At 37.1% G+C, this 17,532-nt stretch overlaps 1 protein-coding gene across 2 annotated transcripts in view; it reads left to right on the top strand.

The window, feature by feature from the left end:
• LOC134352950 (kelch-like protein 4) overlaps nucleotides 1–12,548 on the top strand; it is a 189,830-nt gene extending 177,282 nt beyond the window's left edge. For both annotated transcript variants that reach the window (XM_063060631.1, XM_063060630.1), the window contains exon 11: nucleotides 9,096–12,548. In XM_063060631.1, coding sequence (XP_062916701.1) covers nucleotides 9,096–9,155 — 60 coding nt within the window. In that variant the 3' untranslated portion in view covers nucleotides 9,156–12,548. The remainder of the gene's footprint in view (nucleotides 1–9,095) is intronic.
• Nucleotides 12,549–17,532: the final 4,984 nt, after the last annotated feature.

The raw sequence follows: 17,532 nt of genomic DNA, 5'->3' as shown, positions 1-17,532 counted from the left end.
GGGTGGGGGGAGGGGAGGGAAAATCAAGCTTTGTATTAGACCTGTACTCATCCAGATGAATGGAGACGCTTCCGTCACCCCTCTCATGCCCTGTTTACGGCAGAAATACAAAAGGATTGCCTCACCACCTAAATACTCACATCCTATATTTTGTGGCTGATACAACTTTTGGAAGGTGTCTGTCTGGACATTGACTGTGATATCTGAAGATTGGAATGGTTCAGCTTCACACACAGGTATTTATAAAGGAAAGGAAGTTATTTAGGTTCTGTGGAATGAAACTTAAGCCAGAGTCAATCATCACTGGAAGTTTGCACAGAATATACAGCACACAGAAAAGGCACTTGGCCCAAAGCTATGTGTTTAATGTTTCTCATAGCCACCTCATTTGCCTCTGGTAATCTGTACTTTTTTTCTGAGATGTATTCATACAGTCATAGAGTCATAGAACAGTACAGCACAAAATTGAGCATTTTGGTCCTTCTGGAGTATGCCGAACCATTAATCTGCTTAGTTCCATCAACCTGTATCTGGACCCGAGCCCTCCATTCCCCTCCCATCCATGTAGCTATCCAAATTTTTCTTAAGTGTTCATATTGAATATGCTTGCCCCATTTCTGCTGGCAGCTCTTTCCATATTCTCACCACCCTCTAGATGAAGAAGTTCCCCCTCATGCTCCCTTAAACATTTCACCTTTAACTCTTAACCCATGACCTCTAGCTCCTGTCTCACCTCAGTGGAAAAAGCCTGCTTGCACTTACCCTAGACATCTATAAAAGCTCCCCCCATTCTATGCTCCCAAGAGCATTGAAGAATGAGGAGAGATTTGATGGAGGTATACAAAATTATGACTCGGCAAATTAAGTCCTAATCTATCCAACCTTTCCCTACCACTCAGGTCCTCAAATCTTTGTAGCATCCTCGTAAATTTTTTCTGCACTCTTTCAATTTTATTGACATATTTCCTGTACTTAAGTGACCCTAATTACCATAATACTCCACATTACCCCTCACTTCTTTCTTATATGACTTCAACATAACATCCCAACTCTTGTACTCAATGCATTGATTTTTGAAGGTCAACGTACCAAAAGCTTTCTTTACGACCCTATCCAGCTGTGACACAAATTTCAAGGCATTATGATTCTGTATTCCCAGATCCCTCTATTCCACTGCACTCTTCAGGTCCCTACCACTCACCCTGTCCTTCGTACTCACATTTGTCTGGCAATACCTCGGATTTGTCTGCATTAAATTCCATCTGCCACTTTTCAGCCCATTTTTCTAGCTGGTCCAGATCCCACTGGAAGCTTTGATAATCTTCCTTGCTCTTCACTACATCCCCAATCTTGGTGTCATCGGAAAGTTTTCTGATCCAGTTTATGTTGATAGAGATGATAAATATCCATGGACTCAGCACTGATCCCTGTGGCATATCATTAGTCACAGACCTCCAGTGAGGGGGCAACCATTCACTACCGCTCTTTGACTTCTTCCATAAAGCCAATGTTTAATTCAATTTTCTACTTCATCTTGAATGCTAAGCAACTGAACCTTCTTGACCAACACCTATATGGGACCTTTTCAAAGGACTTGCTAAAGTCCATCTGGACACCATCCACTGTCTTGCCTTCATCAGCTTTCCTAGTAACTTCCTCAAAAAACACTAAGTTTGTTTAGATATGACCTACCATGCACAAAGACATGTTAACTATCCCTAATCAGTCCCTGAAGGTACAAATACTTATATATCTGCTCCCTGGCAATGTGATGATTGTCATGGGAGATTTTAACATGCAGGTCAATTGGGAAAATCAGGTTGGTAATGGATCTCAAGCGAGTGAGTTTGTTGAATGCCTAAGAGATGACTTTTTTAGAGCAGTTTGTCATTGAGCCTACTGGGGGATCAGCTATGCTGGACTGGGTGTTGTGTAATGAACTGGAGACAATTAGGGAGTTTAAGGTAAAGGAAACCTTAAGAACCAGTATTCACAATATGATTGAGTTCAACTTAAAATTTGATTGGGAGAAAGGAAAGTCTGATGTAACAGTATTTCAGTGGAGTAAGGGAAATTACAGTGGTATAAGACAGGAGTTGGCCAAAGTAAATTGGAAGGAGCTGCTAGCAGGGATGTCAGCAGAGCAGCAATGATGTGTGTTTCTAGGAAAAGTGATGAAGGTGCAGGACATGTGTATTCCAAAAATGAAGAAATACTCAAATGGCAAAATAGTACAACTGTGGCTGAAAAGGGAAGTCAAAGCCAATGTAAAAACAAAAGAGAGGGCATACAACAAAGCAAAAATTAGTGGGAAGATAGAGGATGGGGAAGTTTTAAAAAATTTACAGAGAGCAACTATAAGAGTCATTAGAAGGGAAAAGATGAAATATGAAAGCAAGCTAGCAAATAATATCAAAGTAGATAGTAAAAGTTTTTTAAGTATGTTAAAATAAAAGAGAGATGAGAGTGGATATAGGACATTAGAAATGATCTTTCAAAATTCATTGGACTTAGGCATGGTGGCAGAGGATTGGAAAATTGCAAATGTCACTGCACTCTTTAAGAAAGGAGGAAGGCAGCAGAAAGGAAATTATGGACCAGTTAGCCTGACCTCAGTGGTTGGGAAAATGTTAGAGTCATTTGTTAAGGATGAGGTGATGGAGTACTTGGTGACACAGGACAAGATAGGACAAAGTCAGCATGGTTTCCTTAAGGGAAAATACTGCCTGATGAAACTGCTGGAATTCTCTGAGGAGATTACAAGTAGGATAGATAAAGGGGATGCAGTGGATGTTGTATATCTGGACTTTCAGAAGGCCTTTCACAGGGTGCCATACAGGAGGCTGTTTACCATGTTAAGAGCCTGTGATATTACAGAAACATTGTTAGAGTATTGGCTGATTGGAAGAAGGCAGTGAGTGGGAATAAAAGGATCCTTGTCTGGTTCGCTGCCAGTGACTAGTGGTGTTCTGCAGGGTTTGGTGTTGGGACGACTTCTTTTTATGATGTATATAAATGATCTAGATGAACAAATAGATGGCTTTGTTGCCAAGTTTTCGGATGATACAAAGATTCATGGAGGAGCAGGTAGTGTTGATGAAACAGGTAGGATGCAGAAGGACTTAGACAGATTAGGAGAATGAGCAAGAAACTGGCAAATAAAATACAATGTTGGAAAATGCATGGTCATGCACTTTGGTAGTAGAAATAAATGATTGGACTATTTTCTAAATGGGGAGAAAATCCAAAAATCTGAGATGCAAAGGGACTTGGAAGTCCTTGTGTAGAACACCTTAAAGGTTGCCTTGCAGGTTGAGTCGGTGGTGAGGAAGGCAAATGCAATGGTAGCATTTATTTCAAGAGGTCTAGAATACAAGGACAGGGGTGTGATGCTGAGGCTTTATAAGGCACTGGTGAGGCATCACCTTGAGTATTGTGAACAGTTTTGGGCCCCTCATCTTGGAAAAGATGTGCTGGCATTGGAGAGGGTCCAGAGGAGGTTCACAAGGATGATTCCTGGAATGAAAGGGTTATCATACGATGAACGTTTGATGGCTCTGAGTTCGTACTTGTTGGAATTTAGAAGGATAGGTGGGGGGGGGGGAATGTCATTGAAACCTTTTGAATGTTGAAAGACCTCGACAGAGTAGATGTGGAAAAGATGCTTCCTATAATGGGAGAGTCTAGGACAAGAGAGTACACATTAGAGGGGTGTCCATTCAAAACAGAGATGTGGAGAAATTTCTTTAGCCAGAGGGTGGTGAATTTGTTGCCATGTGTAGCTGTTGAGGCCAGGTCGTTGGATCTACTTAAGGCAGAGATTGATAGGTTCTTGATTGGACATAGCATCAAAGGTTATGGGGAGAAGGCCGAGAAACGGGGTTGAGGAAGAGAAAGAAAAGGATCAGCCATGATTGAATGGTGGAGCAGACTCGATGGGCCAAATGGACTAATTCTGCTCCTATGTCTTATGGTCTTAAAATATCTTCCAATAACTTACCCACTATTGATGTCAGGTTCTTTGACAAATATTCTTAGAGCCTTTCTTGAACAACAGAACAACACTGGCTACCCTCCAACTCTCCGACACCTCACCTGCAGGTGCTAGAGAAGCGATTCTCTAGCTTCTCTTTAAATATAGCTCACTATTGACTTCAACCACTCAATGGAGTAGTAAATTCCACATTTTGAAAAATAGGAACTCTGCATTTTCCTCTTTATTTTCATAGCCCCTTTCGCTTACGGTTTCTTTCGGAATCAAAACCATCTTTAGATGCATTCTGTGGAAGTTCTATAAAATTTTAAAGTCCCTCTCTACTCTTTAACCAATACATTGACAATTGCATTTTTGCTCCTTCCTGCACCCATGTGGAACTTACCAATTTCATCAACTTCACCCTGATTTCCATCCCACATTCAAATTTACTTGGTCCTTCTCTGACAACTCCCTCCTCTTTCTTGATCTCTCTAATTCTGTCTCCAGAGACAAATTACCTGTTGATATCTTTTACAAAGCATCTGCCTCTTCCCACCCTGTCACTTGCAAAGATGCTTTCTATTTTATCACATCCTCCATCTCCACTGCATCTATTACCATTATGAGACATTCATTCCAGGGTATTTACGATGTTATCTTTTTATCAAAGGTGATGTTTCTGTAGGAATTGCTCTTCCACAAATCCCTTGTCCACTCATCCCTTCCAACTGATCCCCCTCCAGGCACTTATCCCTGGAATCATGCTTGGTGTTATACCTACTCCTACCTCTCCTCCCGCATCTCCATTTTCAGGGCCTTAAACACTTCCTCATCCTTCTCTAAATCGTCAATACAGGTTGTGGAGGATTGCTTCATCAAGCACCTTTGTTTTGTCTGTCTTAACAGTAAAATTTCCCCATAGCCAGCCATTTTAATTCTACTTCCCATCGACCTCCACTGCTTTCTTTCAATATTTTTATTAACATTATATAAATTGCACGAATACAAATACAAAATTCATAAGGATACAAGTAAGTAATATGAATTACCTCACATTTAAATCACAGTAATATGATCACAGTACCTCATATTCCAAATCAATCATGTACAAAAAAATTGAATTATGAAATAAAATAAAATAATGTATTTTATTAAAAAAATCTACCCCCACTCCTAAAATGAGCTGGTTGGTAAAAAAAGAAGTAAAGAAAATACCTTACCATATAATATAATAATAATAATGGCTCAGATCCATACTTTAAAAACAGTTGAAAGATTATGAAAAAATTCAGAAAGGGTCCCCATAATATTAGAAAATCATGTTTAGAATCAGAAATCGAACAATGAGTCTTCTCTAGATCAAGGCATAACATAACGTCAGATAGCCATTGAACATGAGTGGGTGGGGTGGCCTCCTCCCACTTGAGCAAGATCACCCTCCTGGCCATAAGAGACATAAAGGACAATACCCGCGGATTAGATGGCTTCAGTTTTGTAGCACTATCCTCAACAATACCAAACATGGCAGTCAATGGATTGGGTTTAAAACTGACATTGAAAAGTGCAGAAAAAGTTTGAAATACATCTTTTCAAAATTTTTCAAGGCTCGGACATGTCCAAAACATACGAATTAGTGTGGCCACTTCATTAGTATATCTATTACAGTAAGGGGAAATATCTGCATAAAAACGAGAGAGCTTGTCTTTGGACATATGAACTCTCTGTACCACTTTGAATTGTAATAAAGAATGCTGAGCACATAATGATGAAGAACTAATCAATTTTAAAATAATCTTCCAGCTCTCTTCAGATATGACAATCTGTAAATCTCCTTTAATTTTATCTAAAGGGGCCTTTTTCAGTCCCAACAGCAGACCGTAAATGTAAGATATTGAACCATTGTCAAAGGGTTTCAGATTAAAAATTGTATCTATTATATTCTTATCTGGACTTGTAGGAAATGTATGTAATTGAGATCTTCAAAAATCTCTAATCTGTAAGTATCAAAAAAGTGGGTATTGGAAAGGTTAAATTTCGTTGAAAGTTGTACAAAAGAAGAGAGATGCCCTCCATCAAACAAATCCTGAAATTGTTTAATACCCAATCTATCCCATTCTTTAAAAGATAAGTCAATTAAAGATGGTTTTAAAAAAAACAATTAGAACAGATGGGACTCGAGAGGGAGAATCTCAATAAACCAAAATGTTTTCTAATCTGTAACCAAATCCTCAAAGTATGTTTGACCACCACATTGTCAGTTAGTTTATTTAAAGATAAAGGAAGTGAGGATCCAGATAAAGAAATAATGGAAAATTTTGTAACAGAGTTGACTTCCAAAGAAACCCATATAGGGCAATTCTCATGGTTAATGCAATATATCCAGAACATAATATTTCATATATTAATTTCCCAATAATATAACCTAAAATTGGGTAAGGCAAACCCTTCATTCTATTTGTTTTTTTGAAGGTGAGCTTTATTTATTTGACGTTTTTTATTCTTCCAAATATAGGAAGAAAAAATTGAATCCAAAGAGTCAAAAAAAGATTTAAGAATAAAAACAGGCACAGCTTGAAAAGGTTATATAAATTTAGGTAAGATATTCATTTTAGTAGAATTAATTTGGCCAGTCAGGGATAAAGAGAAAGGCTACCAATTAGAAAGTGCTTTTTTAACATAATTCATTAAAGTTAAAAAATTTTCCTTAAATAAATCTTCATAATTCTCAGTAATTGTTACTCCTAAATATGTAAATTGTTTTCTTAAAATTTTAAAAGGAAGGTTAATATCAGTTGGTATTAAATTGTTTAAAGGAAACAGTTCACTCTTATGTAAATTTAATTTATATCCCGAGAACTGACTAAAATTAGTCAGTAAACGGAACACAAATGGTAAAGAGGTTGTAATATTAGATATAAAAAACAATGTCATTAGCATAGAGTGACACTTTATGAATAGTACCTCTCCTTAAAATACCAGTAATCTTTTTAGACTCTCAAAAAGCAATTGCTAAAGGTTCTAATACCAAATCAAAAAGCAGAAGGCTCAAAGGACAACCTTGTCTAGTTCCACGTTGGAGTATAAATGGTTTAGAATTCTGAAAATGAGTACGAACCTGAGTGGAGGGAGATAAATAAAGTAATTTAATCCAATTAATAAAATTAGGTCCAAAATTAAATTTTTCTAAGGATGTAAAGAGATAATTCCATTCAACTCTGTCAAAAGCCTTCCCCACATCCAAAGATATCACACATTCCAATATTTCCTTAGATGGAGAATGCATAATATTTAACAAATGCTGTATATTAAAATGGGAATATCGATTTTTAATAAATCCTGTCTGATCATCCGAAGATATAATATTTTCAAGTCTGTGAGCCAACACTTTAGATAAAATTTTAGTATCAAAACTGAGTAAAGAGATAGGTCTATACGAAGAACATTCAGTAGGATTCCTATTCTTTTTGAGAATGAGCGAAATGGAAGCTTTGTAAAAAGACTGCGGTAGTCTTCCTACCTTAAAGGAATCTGTAAGGGTAGATCATAAGTGTGGTATAAGCAAGGAGGAAAAAAGCTTTATAAAACTCTCCAGAGAATCCATCAGGTCCTGGGGAATTCCCAGAATGCAATTCTTGTATAGGCTGAGCAATTTCCTTCTGGGAAATGTGTTGATCCAATTGCCTACGGTAATCTATCGAAAGATTAGGAATATTTAATTGATCCAAAAAATTATTCATTGCAATATTATCATTAACAGAGTCAGACCTATGCAATTTGGACTAAAATTCCCTAAAGGTGTCATTACTTTCAAAGTGGTCAGTTGTCAAGTCCCCATTAATTTTACCTATTTCTTTAATTTGCCGCTTGGCTATAAATGGCTTCAATTGATTAGCCAGTAGCTTACCAGTTTTATCTCCATGAATATAAAATTGACTTCTATCTTTTAAAAGCTGGCTTTCAATTGGATACGTTAAAAGAAGATCATATTTAGTTTTGGTTTCAATATGACTGTTATATTTTTCAGGATCGGGTACCAAAGTATATTTATGGTCCAATTGTTTTAACTGATTAGCTAGTTCGTTTCTTTCTTTGTTAACTTTTTAAATGATGTTGGAAGTATAAGAAATAATTTGACCCTGGATATATGCTTTAAAGTATCCCATATAATAAGACTAGACATCTCTTCCAACGTATTTTCTTCAAAAAAAAAGAGTAATCTGATTCTCCATAATTTTAAAAAGTCCTCATCGTATAACAGAGTTAAATTAAATCGCCAAAATCTACTCATAGGGCTAGAACCAGGAAGATTTAAAGATAGAAGTACAGGAGAGTGGTCAGAAGTAGCAATCTATATTCGATTGATCGAACCAATGGAATCATTTGACTGTCAATAAGTAAAATAATCAATCCTATGTTGGACCATGCTGAGGAGTACACTTCAGCAATAGGGCAATTCTGCAATTCAGTAATTCTGCTGTCGTTTTTCCCTTATGGCCTGATAGAGGAGTACTGTATAAGGTGATGAGAGGCATTGATCGTGTGGATGGAAGGGCTGAAATGGCGAACATAAGAGGGCATAGTTTTAAGGTGCTTGGAAGTAGGTACACAGGGAATGTCAGGGCAGGTTTTCCACACAGAGAGTGGTGGGTGCATAGAGTGCACTGCCGGAGATGGTGATGGATGTGGATCCAATAGGGTCGTTTTAGAGACCCTTAGATAGGTACATGGAGCTTAGAAAAATAGAGGGCTATGCACTAGGGTAATTCTAAGCAGTTTCTAGAGTAGGTTACATGGTCAGCACAATATTGTGGGCCGAAGGGCCTGTAATATGCTGTAGATTTCTATGTTCTATATTTTGTATTACCTTAATGTATTTGTTGTTGGAATGTCTATCTGGATGATATAAAAATCCAAACTTTTCACTTTATCTTTGTATATGTGACAATAATAAACCAATTACTAGTTACCAAATACCAATTCTCCCTGTGAATTCCTGGCAGTGGTTGGATCACAGTCATTCCCTCTTGAATAATGACGCCACAGGCATCTCAATTTAGCTCAATAGCACAGCATCCAGTGGGTTTTTGAAATCATTCACTGATGTATTTCTCCACTACAGGAGGTGCCTCTGAAGATTGGAAGAGCTGGAGCTTGTGTCGTTGTAGTGAAATTGCCATGAAAGGCTGAAAAGTATGTTTAATTGCTACAGGTCCAGAGAGAATCAAAGAACATTCTACTGTATATAAACAGGCAATCATTCCAAAACTGCATTAGCCTCGCCACTGACTCAGATTACAGAATAAGAGGGTCAGAAGGAATGAGCTATGTTCTGATGCAGTTTCACTGCTGAAATGCATAAAAATGAGCCGACTGCAAATTTAAATGGTTATCATCAGAACCCCATCATTAAAAGAACCTCATCCCAGAATTTGGCGCATGTTACCTGATGTCACTGTGGGGTGGGATGTGCTGTGTTGATGAATGGAATGCATACTACTGTAAGAATCACCTTTCTGGATATTTTTATTCCTAAAGCTTTCTCTATGACTGATGTTGCTGTTGGTGTTTACTGGTGTTGTGCTCAATGTGGGAAAATAAATTATGAGTTCTTATACGTGTTACTGTTATTGTAATTAAATATTGCATATTACAATGAAATAGTAATCATTGTAATATGCAATATTAGCATCATGCAAATGTTTCTGTAAGAAGAAAAAAATATGCATATTACAATGAAATAGGTTTTATTTTTCAGGACAGTTTTGTCATTTTAAAGGTGGAATTTAAATAATTAAAATAAGAAAATGAATATGACACTGTAGATTCAAATTTTGTTTCAAATCATTGATAGAAAATGATCTTATAAATGTGGATTTTGTAACCTTTACTCCATGACACTATAGTCTCCCCACTGGCACAGATCTTTGTCATGGGAAGGGTACCAGTAAAGAGGCTGCAATGCTATGAGATAAAAAAGCACATCTGGGAGTTATTCCACAACAACTCTGTTTTCTCTTCATTTCAACCATCACAGTATACTAACCAGCAGTAATATTATAATACAGAAGACCAGAAGACTTTGCAAAGCACATCATTTACATCCAAGCACTATAATATGTAAAAAGAAGTATTGTTTCCTGAACAGTAGCCTAAAACGTTTATCCAAATTTTGAGGAAGTTGCTTAATTATAAATTGGTAAAACAAATTTTAGAACGTATATTTAATTGTAGATTGTAATGTCGCTTTAAGCATGTTGGACAATAAAAGAGCAGGGAGTGAACATAGGGGACAATTTTACTGCAGGATTGTGAATCCATCTTATTTAAAATTAAAGTGGTTCAAAGGTCTGTGGTTTATTATGCTTAAAAATTTTAGTTTTAAATGCAGTTAGGTAATCAAATGGTTGCTAAGGAGCAACTGAGGTGAAATTTCAAAGTGAAGAGCACAAGCATTGTTTTTAATGGAGCTTGAAATACATTTTCTAAATGAGTAATCATAATGACTTGATATAACCATTGGGTTTAAGGACATAAACCTATTGATGATGACAACAGAACCACTAGGACTTTTATTACAATATTTAAGTGCAAATAATAGAAAGATGCTTCAAATTTTAATCTATATTTAGAATGATTCATAAAATTGAATTTGTTGACATAAACCTAAATATTTATACAATGTGGGTATGTTTTTGAAGAGCTCCCCACACTTTTGACAACCTAATATATCCTATAAAATAATGTCAAATGTTAAAAAATATATACTTGTGATTCAAGATATATTTCTATTGCATTAAAGTGACCATTGAATGGGATGAGAATCATTTTCATGATATTTGATTTATTTGAAATTCTTGCTTTAATTAGTATATCCATAACAATAATATTACACCAAAGTTAGTCATAGGTGTATTTATGTAGTGCTAGCAATGCAGAGTTATATTTATGGAGATATATAAATATAATCTTTAATCCAAATGTTGATGTACATATCATATTTATATTTGAAAATGTTCTATTGGTGAATCCAGTTTTCTGAGCCTTTGAATGTGCCAACAAAAGGATGGCAAACTCACTGAATTGACAAACTGATAGCAGTATACTTAAAATGTACAACATTCCACAACATTTTACACAACCATCCGGACAAGTGAGAACATTTTATATTTTCAAGAGTAGTGTAAGACAAGCCTGGAATATCGGGGAATACTCTCTACTGTGGGTAGGGTAGGGTTAACATAAATGAGCTGGAGAACAAGTGAAATGAACAACTTAAATTTTTATATAAAAACAGAGACTAATTACAGAAAATGTGAATTATATCTTTGGATAGTAATCTTTGCTTCTGATTCTTGCTGATTATAGAATTTCTAACTTTGGGTAATGGGCTAAGGCTTCAGTAAACACATGCAACTCTTCCTTTCTGATTTCTGCCTCACTTATAAAACATCTGATATCACAGTTATTTACAAATAATCAAAGCACCCTGTCCTCTGCACATTCCAGTTTATTTTGGCCAGCAGAAATGCACTGAATTGCCTGTGGAAGTTGGGCTATGATAATGACATTTTAATTGGCTATGATATTTTTATTCTGCAGAATCAGTTTTATTGTATAGATAATAATTAAAGTAAGCCAATAATACAAACAAGGTATACTGCTTGTCAAGTTTGCTCTGCTCTGTACTAAAAAGAAAATAAAATGAATGGCAGAATTTGACTGATTCTTGTAACTAACCCAATTCTTCTAAGGCGTCTGTGTACACTTTTGTAATGATTACAGATATTACTCAAAAATAATGGAATGTCTCTGTGTAACTAATTGTATTTGGCATGGTTACCACTTAACAGACAATTGAATTGTTTCAGAGGTGGTGAATGTGTGCTCCAAACCTCTGCCAAAATGTTATTGTTGTGCTGTTTTTATGAAGTCTAGGAGCTCTGAATTCTTCCAGCCCTTACTTGTGAATGATGTTTACAGTTTAGCTGCCAGTTTTAATTCCTCTGCTGCACCTGAAAGAAATAGCTTTCACTTCTGGAGTTAATTCTGCTGGCAGAGGCAGTTGTGATGGACCTATCGTTTTGTACAAAAACAATGCATTTACTGTACAGCACACCAATTTATTTGTAACTTTTACACAAAATACAAGTTAGCAGTATTTCAATAAATTGCAAACTCAGATTATTTTGATTCAAAAGCAGAGTTAGAAACATTTTTCACAGGTCAGTTTGTTGTAGATTGCAATCTTTTGGACAAATAATGAACTTTTAGAAGGTTGCATTGGATGTAAAATCCTACCTTTTCGACTATAAATTAAACCTGCAACACAAGAAACCAAAAATAGTACTTAGAGCAGCTATCTACAATGCCTTTTGTTACCAATGAACTCTGCAAAGGCAATGAATTAACTTTTCAGTACTGAGATTTATAACAAACCTTTGGTCGTTCTACTGTATATTTTGTTCAGCATGTGAGGAATACTTCCTTTCTTTAATTCCCTTTTGGTGTACCTATATTTAAACTTTCTGTGTTATTCTGCAGTTACCAGTTTGCAAATAAACAAAGCTGATAAAATGAGCAAAAGTTGCTGTGACTTTTGTTTGCAAAGGTTAAGTAGAATAGAATCAATGTGTGCATTTTGAGCTCAATTCTCACTGGATATGTTTGTAAAAGTCTTCCATGGTAATAATATATGAAAAGTGACCAATCTAATGTAAAGTTAAGGTACACTAATAACACTGATTCAGTATACTCTCACTGAAAAAGTGTCGATGGTTAGAAAATAAAGAATATTCAGAATAGGCACCATGGTAGTGTAGTGGTTGGTGTGGCATTATTATGACTTGGGGTGTCAGACTTTGGAGTTCAATTCTGGCATCCACTGTAAGAAAGTTTGTACGTTCTTCCCATGTGCATGTGGGTTTCCTCCAGGTGCTCCAGTTTCCTCCCACAATCCAAAGATGTATGGATTAGTATGCTAATTGGTCATTGTAAATTGTCCTGTGATTTGGCTAAGGTTCACTAGGTGGAAAGGGATCTAGTGCTTTCCTGGAATATATGACAAACAAACTCTTTCAAGCTTCCAGCTGGGTAGAGGTATCGATTTTAACCAACGTTTCAATGACAACTTCTGCCATCTTCATCAGGAAATGACATCTGGGCAAGCCTAGTCTGGTGGTATTTATACCTTTGTCATCTGTCCCTCCTGATTGGTTAGTCCTCATCCAATCAAGTTTCCTCTGTCCTTTCACTACCATCTGTCTTCCCTATATTTTCACAGTTTCAGGAAGGATTGCCAGGATCCTGAAGAAATACCGGATCAATACCATCCACAAAACCATAAGGAAGCTCGATTACAGCTTATGCGTGTCAAAGATGACCCGGGACTTGGACAGTCCGTATTTACAGGATTCCCTATAAATGCAGAGCAGCATCTATTGGCCAGATGGGAACATGGTGGGAACCCACATCAAGGGGCACAGGAGGTGCATCCGCTTGGGTTACCCAGAGAAATCGGCAGCAGCAGAACACTGCATTGCAATGGCCATAGGATTGACTTGATGGCACAAAATTATTGTGCTGCACCAATGGCTTTTGGGACCACCTGGTAAAGAAAGCCATTGAAATAAATCTAGAGAGAAAGAATTTTAACAGAGTTAATGGTCTCACTCTTAGTAAGAACTGGAATTTGATTGTAAACGAGGTGGGACAGTGGAAACCTGATTGGATGAGAACTAATCAATCAGGAGGGATAGACGAAGGGGGTAGAAGTACCACCGAGTTAGACATGCCCAGGCATCATTCCTGATGAACGTGGAGTTTGTGAGCAAAACGTCGGTTAAAATTGATACCTGGCTGGCAGCCTGAGAAAAGCTTATTCGTTAATAGGTGTGTTGCTGGGTGATGTGGATTGTTGAACTGGAAGAGCCTGTTTCGTGCTGTATCTCGAAATAAGAATAAACAGAACCATCCACTGTCCTTTCTTGAGGTCAAATGATCTTGGAGCAACAGCATTTCACAGGGAAAGAAAAACCTAGTTCACATTTTAGAATAATTCGCTGAAGTATTGTTCACTCTGGATACTCCTCTAGAGACTTGCATTGAAAATCTGTCCAGACACCCATTTCCACTGATAACTGTTTCGGATTACAAGTGAATCAGATTCTGGTAACATCAATCAGGTACAAATGTAAAATAAGACTTAATCTGAAAATTCCCACTCATTTTTAAGTCACTGGGCCTACCTCGTTCATGATCGAGGACATGCGTATAAAGTGTTTTAAGGTGGAAAAAAATAATATTAAAATCTTCATCATTATGTGGGAAACCAACTGAAAGACAATTATTTTAAATGCTGTAGGATGTCATGATATTTTGCTGATACACTGAAAATCAGAAAAAAGAGCATCAAGCTAATGTATGAAATACTGCTTTAAAATATTGCTCATTTACCTCAGAGTGTAAGAGGTCAGTCTGTTTGACTATCTTCCCTGATATCTACACAATTCACTTGGTGTCCTCACTCCAATTAAACAGATTGCCAGATTTACAGGAAATGTTTAAAATATGAACATGTGAAGCAAGTAGGATTTTAGCAGATCTGTTAAAACCTTCTGCAGTAATAAAGTCAACAGAGTTCCCCTGACGCACTTACTCCAAAATGTAATGTCGTGAGTGTTTTAAAATGTGGGGAGCTGTATTTGAAGTTGTGAATGAAATTGTGAACATTTGGTTAAAAACCTTTGTTAGATATCTTTATTTTTGAACAAAACCAATAATTTTATGGATGTGTGTTATATTATTAGCTATCAGAATGAAGAAAAAGACATTTACAACATTGAGAACAACAGGAAGTGTCTGTAATCAGAATGATTCTCTTAAACATGAACAATTCTAGGTGATGCTACATGTAAGATTAAAGCACTAAATTAACCATTACCCATATAAAACTATAAAACCATAAGACACAGGAGCAAGATTAAGCCTTCTGTCCCATCATGTGTGGTCCACCAATTGATCATTGCTGATTTATTTTCCCTCCTTATCCCATTCTCCTGCCTTCTGCCTGTAACCTTTGATGCCCTTGCTAATGAAAAACATAACCCAATGACTTGGCCTCTTCAAATGGTTATAGAAATAAATTCCACAGAATTCACTAGCATCTGGTTGAAGAAATGCCTCCTTATTTCTGTTCTAAAGTGACTTCCTTCTATTCTGAAGCTATACCCTCTGCTCCTGGACTATTGGAAACATCCTCTCCCCACTGTCTCCACTCTATCTGGGCCATTTAGTATTCAATAGTTTTAAGTGAGATCCCTCCTCATTCTTCTAAACTTCAGCAAATAAAGGCTCAAAGCCATCAAACTCTCCTTGTGGATAAACCCTTTCATTCCTGGGATCATTCTTGTGATCCCTTCCCCACTACCCCGACCCTCTCAAATACCAGTAAATTGTTTCTTTGATAAGGAGCCAAAAACTGGTCACAATACTTCAAGTGTAGTCTGACAAATGCCTTATAAAGACCCAAAATTAGATCCTTGCTTTTATATTCTAATCCTCTCAAAATGAATGCTAACATTGCATTTGCATGGTTTCCTTGAGAAGAAATCTTTCCAGACAAATTTGTTGCAGTTCTTCGGGTTATAACAGGCAGGATAGGCAAAGGAGAGTCAGTGGATGTTGGATTTTCAGATGGCTTTTGGCAAGGTGCCACACATGAGGCTGTTAAACAAGATGCAGCCCATGGTATTACAGGAAAGGTACTAGCATATACAGAATGTTGACTGACTGGCAAGAGGCAAAGAGTGGGAATAGAGGAGGCCTTTCTGGATGACTTCTAGTGATTAGTGGTGTTCCACATGGCTTGGTGTTGGGACTCTGTTTCCATGTTATCTCGATTTCAGAATTGTTATCTTTGTGGGCAAACTTGCAGATGATACAAATATAGGTGGATAGGCAGGTAGTGCTGAGGTAGCAGGGAGTCTGTAGAAGGACTTGGCCAGACTCAGAGAATGGGTAGTATTGGGCCCCTTGTCTAAGAAAGGATGTGCTGGCATTGGAGAGGGTCCAGAGGAGGTTTACAAGAATGATCCTCAGAGTGAAAGAGTTAACATATGAGAAGTGATTGTACTCGGTGGAGTTTAGAAGAATTAGGACAGATCTTATTGAAACCTATTGAATACTGAAAGGCCTAGATAGAGTGGGTATGGTGAAAATGTTTCCTATATTTGGGGAGACTAGGACCAGAGGACTCAGCCTCAGAGTACAAGGGCATCCCTTTAGAACAGAGATGAGGAAGAAGGCAATGGCAAACCACTGCTGTAACTTGCCTCGTATGTGATTCCCCACTACGTCAGAGAGGCGTGGAGGGAAATCGTCCGCTAACCGGAGAAGCTCCGGATGCGATGTATCTTTCCTTTCCTTTCCTGTATTTAAAGCCGAGATTGATAGTATCCCAATTAGTAAGGGCATTGAATGTTATGGGGGCAATGCCGCTGAGGGGGATAAATCAACCATGATTGAAAGGGGTGGGGCAGACTCAATGGACATGATGGCCTAACTCTGCTTCTATGTCTTATAGTCTACCATTTATCTTCAAGCCCTCTTCACAGCCCAGGTTATGTGATTTGCCAGGACCCTGGTATCAAATTAATAAGGAATAAGAACATGATCTATGTTGTGTATTTGATATTTCAGTAATATTTGAGTGATCTTATATATATATATAGTTTGATCAAGCATTCTTGTTCATAAAAATAATTCTATGTAAAACTATGTTAATTGCATACATCATCACGCTACCATGTGATACATGCAAGTCTCGCTTAAAGTAAACTTGATGATGTCTGTGCCTTCCTTTGGATTAGGTTAATATTTTGAAGTTACAAAACATAACATTGGTGACGAGGTATTTTTGAAACAAGCCTGAGATGGCTACCAACCTGTCTGTGTGCAGTGAAACGTTCAAATTAAAAAGAAAAAAAAGGGCATGTAAACTACAGAGCCCAGCACGTACAGAGATGTTGAGTTAAAAAAGAGGCTGTAAACGGAATAACTCAGTACAGGTGAGTTAAAGAGTGAGTACCGGTGATAATAATCATGAAAAAAAAATTCAGAAGTGGCAGGTTACATCAGAAGATTAACAAGTTTGATTACACAATGGGTAATTGGCTCACGTATATGGTACTGTTGGAAGAGTATTTTGAAGCAAAGGAAATAGCCAATGGGAAGTGAGTGCCAATTTTGCTGAATGTATTGGGTTTAAAGGTAAATAATTAGCTTCAAAGTTTGAGTGCTCCTACCAAACCATTAGAAATGAACTTTGCTGCTATTGTAAAATTAATGCAGAAACACCTAGAACCGAAGTCACTGTTGATTGCCAAACGCTTTAGGTTTCATAAGTGGAATCAAAAAGAAAGGGAGTTAATTTCAGCATATAAGGCTGCAGTGAAGAGATTATCTGGGCATTTTTGTTTGGTAATAGACTTAATGATGCACTGAGAGATTGTTTAGTTTATAGAATCTTAAAAGAAAGCATTCAAAAATGGCTTCTAACT

The sequence above is a fragment of the Mobula hypostoma genome, chromosome 10 (genome assembly GCF_963921235.1).
Source record: "Mobula hypostoma chromosome 10, sMobHyp1.1, whole genome shotgun sequence".
NCBI classification, from domain to species: Eukaryota; Metazoa; Chordata; class Chondrichthyes; order Myliobatiformes; family Myliobatidae; genus Mobula; species Mobula hypostoma.
Note: the sequence above shows the minus strand (reverse complement) of the source record. Positions and strands in the feature narration are given on the sequence as shown.